Genomic DNA, 12,769 nt, shown 5'->3' on the forward strand with positions numbered 1-12,769 from the left:
CAAAGACTAAAGACTAAGTCTTTTTTATAATAAAATAGTTTGGAGAAAATATAAATTAAAAAAAGAAGAGTAAATTAAAATAAATAAAAAATGGCGGCTAGAGAACTGAGTCCGAGTTGATGCAACTCAACTCAGTAAAAGTCTCCACAGCTTGAGCTGTTTACATGGCATCACTTGAAATTACAGTTGTTGTTTTTTTTTGCGCTCTACTCTTAAAAAAATAAGTTAGAAAAGTTCACACAAATCAGCTGTAGAGCACACCAAACAATTTTTTAAAAAATATTGTAAGCAGATTACATTTCACAAATTGTATAGCACATGGGGTCGTTTGATATTACGTGAAATTAGAAAAATAATTTCAGTATAAAATTTAAAATTATTTTTTCATGTATAATTTTAAAATTATTTTATCCATTATTTATACTAAAATGATAAAATTGTTTTGACAATTTCATGGAATATTATTGCTTGTCCATCCCATATACTAAATGATTTGACATGTTTGTTGAAGGAAAATATTTTTTTGTTAGCTTTTGTATTTATAACGTTGCAAATATTGTTGAAGGGGAGGGAAAATCTCGAAATTCCAAAATCTTGTTAAAGAGTGTTTTCTCTGTTTGGTAAATTCGAATTAATGGGACAAAATTGAGTAAAAACAAAAGAGAAAGGAGTAGTAATAAAAGTAGAAAAAGAAAAAGGGAGAAGGGTTTGGCGTGACGGCTTTACCAAACTAAAGGCTAAAGCTTCGTCTCCACATAAGTTGTGTATCAGTCGGATCTGAGATCGGCTTCCATCACTAATCTATCTGGCTCTCAGCTTCCCCTTCACCACTTCAAACTCAATTCCTTTCCCTCCATTTCTTTCTCTGCAACCCATTTTCTCCCTCTCTTTCTCTTTCTCTCACTAAACTTGGAATTCCAAATTTTCAACACTAATTTGTATGTTTTGCTATTGATTTTCTTCGCCATGGATTGGAATGTCAACACTGGTTATAAGACCTTAAAAGGTAACTTTTTCACTCTACCTCTGATTGTGTACGCATCATCTTTGATCCTCTTTCTCTCTGTAACAGAAATGGAATCCAAATCCCTTGCTGTTGTGGAAGCTACAACTACAATCCTTCCAGACGTACAACCTATCGCTATTGGCCCGGGTGCTTCAGAGAATGATCCTTCAACAAAACTAAGGAAAAAGGCCCTCACATCAGTGTATCTCAAGTATTTTGAAACAGCACCGGATGGGAAAACTAGAAAGTGTAAATTTTGTGGACAGAGTTATTCAATTGCAACAGCCACCGGTACGTCTAAACCTTTTTTTTCACCGATTGATTAATCAAGACAAATGCTTATTTTTTCATGTGATACATAATGAATTGATAATCAAATGTGGTAAAGTTATAGTTACATCTTGATGAAATAGCTAAAAAATATGGATATTATGATGTATCTATAGGCAATTTGGGAAAACATCTAAGCAATCGCCATCCAGGATATGATATAACAGTAAATGTTGCAAGTCCTGCACCGCAATCTGTTAGTGTTCTCAAGAAGCTTCAACCTAAACCTCACCTCAAAGTTCCTTATATGGAGCTCGATCATTTGAACTGGTTACTTGTTAAGTGGCTCATTCTCGCGTCTCTTCCTCCTTCGACTTTGGATGGGCATTGGCTTTTGAATTCGTTTAAATTTCTCAATCCAACAGTAAAACTTTGGCCTGAAGACAAGTTCCAAACAGTACTTTGTGATGTTTTTACAAGTATGCAGGAAGATGTAAGGGTGATAGTAGACCAAATTTCTTCCAAAGTCTCTATAACTCTTGATTTCTGGACGTCTTACGAGCAACTCCTTTATATGAGCATCACATGCCAATGGATTGATGAAAATTGGTCCTTCCAAAAGTTGCTCCTTGATATTTGTCACATAACCTCTCCTTGTGGGGCTGCTGAAGTTTCTCATGCTTTGTTGAAAGTTCTTAAGCTTTATAATATTGATAATAGAGTCCTCTGTTGCACACATGATAATAGTCCGATTGCACTGCACGCGTGCCATACACTCAAAGAAGATATGGACAACCAAAAAATGAGTCCTTTCTACTATCTCCCATGTGCTGCTCATACTTTGAATTCGGTCATAAATGATGGACTAAGTTCTACAAAGTCGATAATTTCTAAAATAAGAGAATTTGTCCTAAAGATGAACACATCCTTTGAGATCTCTCAACATTTTTTAAAATGCTGCAATGCTTATCAAGAAGGCACTTGGAAATTCCCTCTTGATGCCTCACCTCGTTGGAGTGGCAATTACCAGATGCTTGACATTGTACGAAAGGTATTTCTCTGTCCTGTTAAATATGTTTAAAATTTTCAAGCTACTAGCTTCTCGTAAAAATGTTGAACAAGGTAAAAACACATATCTATCTTATATTAGTTTACTGTGATGTTGGACCAGTACCATTCAAAGCTCACTCTGAAAATCGTTTTAACTTGTTACATTTTTATAGTGAAGTTCTTCAATGTTAATAATACGTGTATAATTAGATTGCCTTTAATTGTGTTGAATATATTATGATAATGAATTTTATTCTCTTCTCTGATATCATGATTATACTTGATTAACAACCTCTAATCTATGCTTAGCAACAGTCAGTTTATACATGTCCAGCTTGAAATTGGAAGTTGATTTGTATGTCTTTTAGAGATAAAACTTTGATCAGTGTCAAGGACCCTCCACTTTCAACCACTGAAGAGCTTCTGAATGGGGGAGTTATGGCGCAAGGTTTACCATATTAAAAAGAGAAACTTTGATAATTATACAAGTAAAAAGTTCAAAATATTTGCACTCAAAATGTCAATCCTATTCAGGAATAGAATTTATATTAGGTTTAATTATTTAGACTCTACAACCAAAGCATTATCATTCCTAACGTTCAATTTACATTTGGATGTCTGTTAGACAAAATTGCACAAAGGAAACATAGATACGTCAACATTGTTGAGTTATGGGTTGTTTCTTGCTACTTGTAGATAAAAGCGGACGCCATCTTAAAGAGGAAACACAAGAACTGGATTTTAGGTTTTGCTTTACATTTAATCTACAAATGAGTGATGACTATAATTATATTTTTCCATGTAGGCAGGTAAATCAATGGAAACTGTCGTCCGGAAGTATGATGAACTACTAGGCAGTAGGGTGCTTCTCAACACCGCGGAGAAGAATGCTGTGAATATCATGCATTCATATTTAGAACCTTTCTATAAAACCATCAATGACATATGTACAAACAAAGTACTAACCATTGGTTTGGTTCTTTTTTTCATGGATCATATTTCTGAAACAATTACAGCCTGTAGAGACTCTCGACCCAGCCCTGACTGGCTCAAAAGTGCTGCTGAAGAAATGGCTACGAAAGCTCGAAGCTACAACGACCAGATCTGCAACTCCTTCACATATATGACTGCTATTCTTGATCCAAGAATAAAAGTTGAGCTCATTCCTGAAAGTCTCAATTGTGAGAATCACTTGGAGGAGGCCAGAAGCCATTTTATAAGAAACTATTCCACCAGTCATTTTCCTTGTATCACCGGGTCTTATGCTGTACATGACCTGGAAGATGGAGGAAGCGTTTCTTTTGCAGAGGAAATTGCTCGTAAAAAACGCAAGGCAAGCATGTCCTCTGCCACAGATGAGCTCACCCAATATTTATCAGAGCCTCCTGCTCCTATACCAACAGATGTGTTGGAATGGTGGAAGGTGAACAATGCACGCTACCCGCGGTTGTCAATCATGGCTCGAGACTTTTTAGCTGCACAACCGACTGCTTTGGCGCCTGAAGACCTTTTCTGCAGCAAAGGTGATGAGATACATAAGCAGAGGTTCTCAACACCCTATGAGAGCACTCAAGCTTTGCATTGTATAAAGTCATGGATGCAAAGCGGATTTAAGTTCAAGTATAAATCAACTGAAATTGATTGTGACAGGTTAATGGAACTAGCTATCACTACAGCAGCTGAAAGTTCTATGGCAGGTTCCGACAACAAACAAAAATCATGATAGGATTTTAATTGATGAAACTGAAGGTATCTAATTGAAGCCATGGAATGGCTGATAAACTTTACATTGAAGTTCCATCTTTTGTTCTATGTATTATGTAGATGCATCATATGTTTAGTGTACAGGTGTTGATAGAGAGTAGACAATGAATATATTTTCTTAGGAAATATAGCATGACTTCTTTTTCCCCTAAAGTCCCGGTAACAGGATCGTGATCATCGATTTGTTTGAAACTGATAGGCTGAATCAGGAGCTGCTTTAGCTTGAAACTGCAAATTAGAGCGTGGATTTTTTTATTTTTTTTATACCAGCTTAAAATTTACTCCTTTATAACATATCATTCCACTTTTAGCAAACTACGATGCTTTGCTCAAGATGTAGGAATCTATCTTGTGTGGTAAAGGATATGGAGTACAAGTCACCATTAAAGAAAGCAGATTTCATGCCCAAAATGTAAAGAAAGGAAAATGAAATAAAGGTATATATCACCCATCCGCCCTATAAGTACTAACACTATCAACCCCAATCACTAGAAAACTAGCATCCTAAACAACTTGAACTAACTCCGATGATTTTAAACCCTAATCTTGATCTTGGACCTTCAGGTTCTCCTCTGTAGTCATTGTCTTTGATAAATTATAAATGCATCATAATCTTATTTAATCATTTGATTTTAATTTTTTCCAACCTATCTCTACCTGTAATATGACCACTTTATAAGAAATCAACCAAATTAAAACGTATTATTAGTCGCGTTTATAACATTACTTTACAAGATGGAAACATAGGGGAAAATATGAACCATTAAATTTTCGAAAAATATAAATCTGACAAGTAGAAAAGGTCCAATTCCCCCAAAGCACATCTAGGAGTATTACTCCCCACGTGTGTTCTTGCATGTAATCCACCTCCTCACACGTGTCACATCACCCCATCCTTTTCTCCCTTTACTCTCATCTATTTCACTCTCACTTTCTCCTTCTCCAGATTCATAATACTCGTATCCCTTTTTTTCTCTCTGCAACAAAAATGGCCGATCAACAACCCAGCTACGGCCGTCCACAAAGGCCACCAACTCGATCCTCCGGATTCCACAGCAATATGACTACGCCTTCATTCCTCCGCAAATTGCAAGAACACGTCCCTAATTCCACCCAACTCGTCGGATTTCTAACCCTGATTATCTCCGGAGGGATTTTGCTCCTTCTCACTGGCCTTACACTTACCGCGATTATTTTGGGTTTAATTTTCTTTACCCCTTTGGTTCTAATCTCGAGCCCGATTTGGGTTCCTGTGGGTACTGTTCTGTTTATAGCCATTGCGGGATTTCTATCTGTCTGTGGATTTGGGGTTGCCACGCTGGCGTCTCTATCTTGGTTATATAGGTACATTAGGGGATTTCACCCACCCGGTTCGGACCGGGTTGATTACGCGAGAAGTCGGATTGCTGATACGGCTAGTCATGTGAAGGATTACGCTAGGGAATACGGCGGCTACCTTCATAGTAAAGTGAAGGATGCAGCTCCTGGTGCTTGAGCTGAACCGTTTCTATAAGTTTGTTTGAACCGGGTTAATTTTCTCGAGATTTTGTTCACTTCTTTTTTAGAAAAATATATAAAATCGGATTTTTCTTGTTGATTAATTTTATCTGGATTTTAATAGAGGTATAATGGGGGCCCTCAGAGAGGATAGAAATGATGATGTTTGTAACCGGGGCATCATAATCTATTTATTTTTGTTTGCTCAATTATTTGTTGCATTCAATTAGTGTCTCAAGCTCATCAACAAAGGCAGCTCTTGCTCCAGCTATCCCCGAGTCCCTGGGAAGGTTGTTTTCCATATGAATTCACTAGTTTATTCTAAACCCCAATTAAGGAATGGTAATATTAACTAGAATTTAACTTGCTAGGAAATTGATGAGTAACTTTCAGTAGGGACTTGAAAGTGCGTCAAACTGGATCCTACTTGTGTTTAAATGGGTTGAAGGTGTACTCCTTTTATGGCACTTTTGAACAAATAATCTAGATTCTAGTGGAGTGATTTTAATGAGGTATAAAAAGTTTTCTATTTTTTTAAATAGAGGAGTCACTTTTACCTAGACCCTTCCCGGATCCTGAAGCTTAAATGCATGCTGCCCTTTTTTTAAAAAATAAAATAAAATGAACACAACTACACTTGGCCACCTCACATGCAGGGGCGATTTTATTAGAAAAAGGAATCCAGTGATGAGATACTTCATTTATTTAAGGCTTTGTTTTCAATATTATGGATTCAAGTTCGAACTTAGCGTTTGCTTATTAATTTTTATTTTTATTTTTATATATAAAAAAAGGTAAAATCTAACCAACATCACAATTCAATCATTAATTTTTATTTTTGTAAAAAGAAGTCAATGGGCTCCGATGAAATTTTAAAAAATCATGTAGGGATATAATATATCTCTTTGACATAAAAGTATTTTTTGGCTTTATTTAATTATTATTATTTGAGTTTTTTATTCTTATTTCATTCTTTTATCTTAAAAATTAAGAGGAATAGAAAAAAGTGTGAATCGAAAAAGAAAAAAAAGTACAAAAAAAAATTAAAATAATCTTTTTTTGCGACTATATTGTAGTTTAAATAAAAAAAATTCGACTATATTATAATTTAGTTTTTGTATTTATAAAAAAAGTTGGGCAACAAGATAGAATGCTCTCTCCCAACTGCACTGCTTGCCATACCACTAGGGGAGGGAACCAACAATCAAGCTGAACTAGAGGCGGCTACTTATGGGCTTAGATGGTGCATTCAACAGGGCTTCCATCATGTTATCCTAGAAGTTGACTCGGAGTTGCTCACTAAATGGATCAGTCACCAGATGAAACCTCCGTGGAGCCTTCACCAGGTAACTCATGACCTTGTTGATATTACCAAATTATTTGCCTTCTTTGCTTGCAAACATGTATACAGGGAGGCAAACTTCACTGCGGATGCTCTCTCCAAGCACAGTCACACTCTTACCATTCCAGGCCACTACACTACCCTCCAGCAGCTACCTCGTGGTATTCGAGGATACTACATGCTAGATAGAATCGGCCTACCTAGCTTTAGGCGGAGGAAGACCAAACGGATTAAGAAGCCTCCATGATCTACTACTTTGTTTTGCATTCTTGGATTGATCACTCAATTGCAGTGTTTGTGATTCCCCATGTTATAATTTTAGCCATGTTCTTTGATGATTTTCGTTTACGCTAAAATTTTGTTGTATATATAGCTTTTATGAAGATTATCTCCTTTTATATTTAGATTTTTCCTTTACTATGTAAAGGGAGAGTCTCCCTTATTTATGTTTTTCTAGTTTCTTTGTATCGAGAGGAGTCCTCTCCTTTAGGTGCATAGTTTCTAGGACCCTTTTTTGTGTGCTTGTATCGGGGATGAGCTGATTGACCTTATTAGGAATATCGGCTTATGAACCACCATAGGATTGGAGGTTAGGTTTATGCCCCCCTCCGTGTATCTTTCTATTTTTATGTATAATACAGCTTGGGGGTGAGCGGCTCAACCCCTGGCCGCGCATGAGAGGTGGGAGCCTCGTGTATGGTCTGTTCCCAAAAAAAAAAAAAAAAAAAAAAAAAAAAAAAACTGCACTGCTTTGGGCCCAGGAAGCGAAGGGAATGAGCTCGGCTGCTTCTCCTCCACACTTCTTTTTCTCCGCCCTTATTGGAGACGCGATCTCGTCTCTCTTGCTGGGAGAGATACAGCTACATCTCATGATGCCCTTATTGGAGACACGATCTCGTCTCTCTTGCTGGGAGAGAGAAAGCTTTTGGGCCATCTTTTTCAGCCAGATAGCGAGCGATTTTAGGAGAAGTTTGAATCCGTTTTGTTTGGATATTAATTGGTCTTGGTTTGACATAGTTTATTTTTGCCAAAAAAAAACCACATATGAAGCTTTCGGATTACGTACGAATCAATTAAACAAGCCAAATCAAGGTCTTCCTTTGCAGTTATAGTAAATTTTAACAATTGCAGTTATAGTAAATTTTAACAATAAAATTAGTGCAAAAAAAAATTGATCATCAAAATAATAAATTCAAATTTAGCTGTTAAATCAAAAAAAATTGAGAAAAAAATGTGAGAAAGATCAAATATATCTCTACATGAATTATTTTTATTACTATTATTTTTGCACTTATGTTAGAGGAAAAGAGTATATGTGTTCCATATGTATAACATTAGGAGTATACATTCTTTCATAACGAGAGATATATCAATTCTAAATGATAAAATTAAAAAATATATCATGTCTTTTTTCTATAATTTTAGATCTTATCTTTAACATAATGATACACCCATCTTATTAATATCCTAAATTCGCCGCTGCTCACATGGAACAATTTTTTGAAGGACCAGGAATGTAAAGCTTGTTTGTTATGACTTATGTGTACATTTGGTTTGAGATGTGGAGAAATTTAAGCTCTTTGACGTGGTGACTTTCACTTGTACAAATGTCATGCTACCGTAAAAAGGAAGGCCTAGAAGGATACTTCCACAGAAGAAGGTAATTGTGACCCCCTTTTAATTTTAATTAGAGGACGTATCATATATTATGACTTTATATATACAGATAAAGGAGATGGTGACACGTGGTGGGGATACAAAAATTTATGATTTTATGAGATGGAGAATTAGTAATAATTTCCACCTAATTCAAGTATTCTTTTTTCACGTTTGAGCTAGGGTATGTGTAGTCACACACAAAATGACAGACCAATTACTGAAATGTTTGGGCAAAAAAGAAAAAAAGATTTCATTCTTTGAAATATCAATTGCTTAATAGTAAGTACCTAATACTGATTAGGACTTTGGAGACAAAAGAAAGTACGAGACATTTATTGACTTTGACCTTCCATTTTTCTTCTTTTAAGAAAAAAGAAAAAAATATGCAATTGGACTAAATAATATGACTCATGCCTATTGGTACTTTGTGTAAGCCTTTATAGTTGACTGGAGAAGATTTATCAGTATTTATTTTGGACCCAATTAATTTAAGATTCACGGCAATAAATCTAACTTTGGGGTGACTATACACTTTCTATCAAATAATGTAAATTTTCAATTATAAATAAAAAGAGTATTTATCACTTCATGATTGAATTGATTTTTCATAATTATTTTTGTGCTTACTTTAGAAGAAAATTGGATATTGACTGGTTCAAACTGTATGTGAGACTAGTGTTCCCAGATTGTCCAGTAGACCATACTTATGATGCAAAATTTTGTCCCACAAGGATAAAAGTAGTAGTAGAATTAATTAACAAAAGGTTGAATCATTCAATTTCAACCACATTTTTTGCCATATCTACTCAAATTCGCATGAGAAAGTGTCATTTTATTTCATATAATAAAATACTATATGCACTATTAATTAAGTGGACCAGGTCATTTTTTTAATAGTAATTATTCACTAAACAAAATAATTAGGAGATGACTGAGTTCATGCCCGCGTACTACTATTGCGGCTTATGGCTTTTTTTAAAAAAAAAAAAGAAATCTTAATTGTTTATGTGGAAACGTCTTAATCAAAATGAGAAATTAAATTTCTATACATCTGTTTGATATTTATTTAATTTATTATTCAATTTATAATGGCTATATAATGCATATAGGTGGGCTTTGAAAGGGAATCAAAATACTTGATGATGTTCTCTTATCTCCCCTAAAATATTTCCAACGACTAAATCACCAAGTATTGACGTTTAAAGCCTTTAATTATACGAAACAATTTTAGACATGATTGTGGCCTTTTGAGATGGAACAAGTTCTAATATATATGAAAACTAATACTTATTTGGTTTTCGATGAGAACGAAATAGTAGTCATGTTGAGAGGTGAACAAACCCCTAGTTTTTTCTATATTTCTTTTGGAAACTGGCATCATTAAATAGTTGAAAAAAGGAAAATAGAGGAGTAACAAGTTGTAATAAAATTTGAACCTCCATAACTTAACTCTCTAATCATCGTAATAAAACTATAACATATGCTGGGAAAAAAATGCTTTTAATATTTCCCTAATCAACTGCTTCTTTGCCTCTTCGAATAGATATATTAAGTCTTTCGTCCATGACCTCAATTCTTAACCATATTTATTACAACGTTTAAAAATTATGATTTTAAATATGTTAGTAATATTTATGTAGCGTACTAATAAAGAAATAGTTTACAAGAAATGTAGAAGGGGGGAGTAATATTTTTTTGGAAACAAAAAAGGGAAGGAAATGGGCATGCAACTTAGATCGTGATCCATCACCGTTTAACTTGATATAAAATTTAAAAACTAAAACTTTTGATCTAAAATACTTCAAATCATTTGGGTGGGCTATTAAGTGATGGTCTCTGTGTCTGTAATTTGGTACTATTCACAAAAAAGTGAACATAATTTATACTATTAAATAAGCAAGAATTTGCAAATTCATAGCAACATAATATTTTGGATTAATATCCCAGTGAAGCATATTATAGCCCAAATTCAGTTTATTCCACTAAATTCAAAAACCTTTTTTATACAGTATTTTCTCCAGATTTAGGAGAGCTAGCTCATATATGCGCTCTCTCTTTGTAATTAACCCAAACCAAACCAGCATAATAACAACAATTAAAATTTAAAAAAAGTTTAAGCTGTAGACAGAGAGAAAACTGACCAACCAAAACTACATGCCTAAAAACAGAGCATCAACTAACTGATACTTTCTCTCTCTAATTCACTTTGGTGTAGCGTAAAGATAACTCGGCAACGGACTCGCCCTCGGAGACCTCATCGGCACCTCCTGCAATCGATTCCCCTCGCTATCGTAATAAATCACGCCGGAGAAATCCAACGGCTGACATTTGTCTCCCATCAAAATCCCCCTCTGCCAAAGCCCTCCGTCGCCGAAATCTTCATCTACAAGCTCTCCTTTCGCTTTCTTCTTGTGCCTCAGATTAATCGCTTTTTTACTAATCGTCGCGAAAAACTCCTTCGGCTTCGCTAGCGGCGATTTGGGCGAATCGCTCCCGAGTTTTTGGGTTTTAATTCCTCGGCTTGCTTTCTTCAACCACAAAGCTAACAAAGACATCGAACCGATGAAATTCACCATCAGCCGCTTCGATGAGCCGGCTATCGCCGTTGCAGCACGGCCCGGAGTTCGTGGTGGTGTTAGTAGAACCATTTTCTTTTTTTTCCTTTTCTCTGTTTTTGGCTTTCGAGCAACTGGTGAAAGAGGTGGAAACGAATATGAGGCGTATTTATAACAGAGGGCGAGCAAAGGTGGTTAACCGAAAATAGCCGGTAACAATTCTATTCCCGTTTTTACTTGTTACAATTTCTTCTTCGAAAGTCAAAAAAATATGAAATTTATAAGTACTTTCCATATGGTTTTTAAATATTTTTATTTTTATTTTAAAATATTAAATTAATATAATTTAATTTATTTTTAAATATTAGTCAAATTGATTATAAGAACCATAATATGACAGTTAAAAATGAACGAAGATTAGATAGGAAATTTTGACCTTGGAATTATGATTGATTTTGATTTTATTTATTTGGAAATTTATTAATTGTGTGCACAAGTGGGATTTCTTTGAATATAAAAGTCAGAGATTATATGATAATGTAGTTTGCCAAAAACTTAAGTTCAACGGTTTTGTTGCCAAAAACTTTTAATATTTTCCATGTAGTTTAATTTAAACTTGGCGCGTTCATTCAAAGAAGAGCAGCATAGAATCTATTATTTAGATGTTTTCAAATAAGTAGATTTTACTTAAAATTCATAGTGAAAAAGTTAAATTATAACTTATTATGATATTTTTTAAAATTATCCAAATTCTCTGTTTTTGGGCAGTTTTCTGATACATAAGAGTAGCGCCTGATACATTGCGATTTGATATATAATAATTAATGTTGTTGAGTTTTTTATGGAAAGATAACATAAATCAAGTTAAGTTTCCTTTTTTCAATAAATTACTTAGTTAAATAAGGAAATTAACCCAAACAAAGCGTAACAGTTATGAAGAATTTGAAAATTTCAAAAAACAGAACATAGGATCCTAACAAACTTCAAACCAAAATTCAAAATTCATCAAGCTATTCGAGATGAATATCTCGATTTTACTGAGACATTTCAGAGTTTGGCAATCCGAGGCGAGTTATGAACGATACAAAAGTGATGGAATCGTAGTTGGCGACAATATATCTTTCGTGAATCTAAAATCAACAATTGTTGCTGAATTGACCATAGATGAATCAGTAAAAAAAATTGAAATCCGATACATAGTTTAAGGTAACTCGTCGCCAATAATTATTCGTAATGATATGGTGTTAATCTTTACATAGAGTTGAAGAAAAACAAACCTGAATTCGTAATGTATCTTCTGTGCATAACAACATCAGATAGAAAGATATGTGAGATACAAGCATTCGACGCTACATCTAGAGCAATTGTTTGTGTCGAAGTAAACATGAATGATTCACAAATTCTTGGTTTAGAAGAATCTGATAATGCTACAACCTATTATATACCTAAATTGGATGTGACGAACTACACAACTGATACAATTGGTGTGAAAGTGAGTGAGAAGTAATTGTATAAGGACAAAGCAACACTAATTGCTAATGGCCAAATACAATATTGATAATGGATTCAATTACAAAGTTAAAAGATCTGACAGTAAAAAATATGGGCATTTGAAGTTATTTTGCT

General features: G+C 34.5%; 3 protein-coding genes across 3 annotated transcripts; 2 read left to right on the plus strand and 1 right to left on the minus strand.

Annotated features, from left to right (window-relative positions):
* The first annotated feature begins 699 nt into the window (after positions 1-699).
* Positions 700-4,629, plus strand: LOC129895835 (zinc finger BED domain-containing protein DAYSLEEPER). Its single transcript, XM_055971606.1, has 4 exons — positions 700-1,006; positions 1,073-1,297; positions 1,453-2,327; positions 3,132-4,629. Exons 1-4 carry the CDS (start codon positions 967-969, stop codon positions 4,047-4,049), a joined length of 2,058 nt encoding a protein of 685 aa, XP_055827581.1. The 5' UTR covers positions 700-966; the 3' UTR covers positions 4,050-4,629.
* Positions 4,630-4,958: 329 nt separating this feature from the next.
* On the plus strand, positions 4,959-6,068 carry LOC129895836 (oleosin G-like). Its single transcript, XM_055971608.1, has one exon. It carries the CDS (start codon positions 5,079-5,081, stop codon positions 5,583-5,585), a length of 507 nt encoding a protein of 168 aa, XP_055827583.1. The 5' UTR covers positions 4,959-5,078; the 3' UTR covers positions 5,586-6,068.
* A 4,476-nt stretch (positions 6,069-10,544) lies between these two features.
* Positions 10,545-11,293, minus strand: LOC129895178 (uncharacterized). Its single transcript, XM_055970856.1, has one exon. It carries the CDS (start codon positions 11,234-11,236, stop codon positions 10,790-10,792), a length of 447 nt encoding a protein of 148 aa, XP_055826831.1. The 5' UTR covers positions 11,237-11,293; the 3' UTR covers positions 10,545-10,789.
* Between the last annotated feature and the right edge of the window lie 1,476 nt (positions 11,294-12,769).

Source organism: Solanum dulcamara, chromosome 7, assembly GCF_947179165.1.
Source record: "Solanum dulcamara chromosome 7, daSolDulc1.2, whole genome shotgun sequence".
NCBI lineage: Eukaryota > Viridiplantae > Streptophyta > Magnoliopsida > Solanales > Solanaceae > Solanum > Solanum dulcamara.

Bases quoted from the DNA above. Each gene is read 5' to 3' on its own strand.
- LOC129895178 (XM_055970856.1), bottom strand. From the start codon at position 11,236: ATGGTTCTACTAACACCACCACGAACTCCGGGCCGTGCTGCAACGGCG.
- LOC129895836 (XM_055971608.1), top strand. From the start codon at position 5,079: ATGGCCGATCAACAACCCAGCTACGGCCGTCCACAAAGGCCACCAACT.
- LOC129895835 (XM_055971606.1), top strand. From the start codon at position 967: ATGGATTGGAATGTCAACACTGGTTATAAGACCTTAAAAG. The intron at 1,298-1,452 runs GTACGTCTAAAC...ATGTATCTATAG, and splicing joins TTCAATTGCAACAGCCACCG to GCAATTTGGGAAAACATCTA. The intron at 2,328-3,131 runs GTATTTCTCTGT...TTTTCCATGTAG, and splicing joins TGCTTGACATTGTACGAAAG to GCAGGTAAATCAATGGAAAC.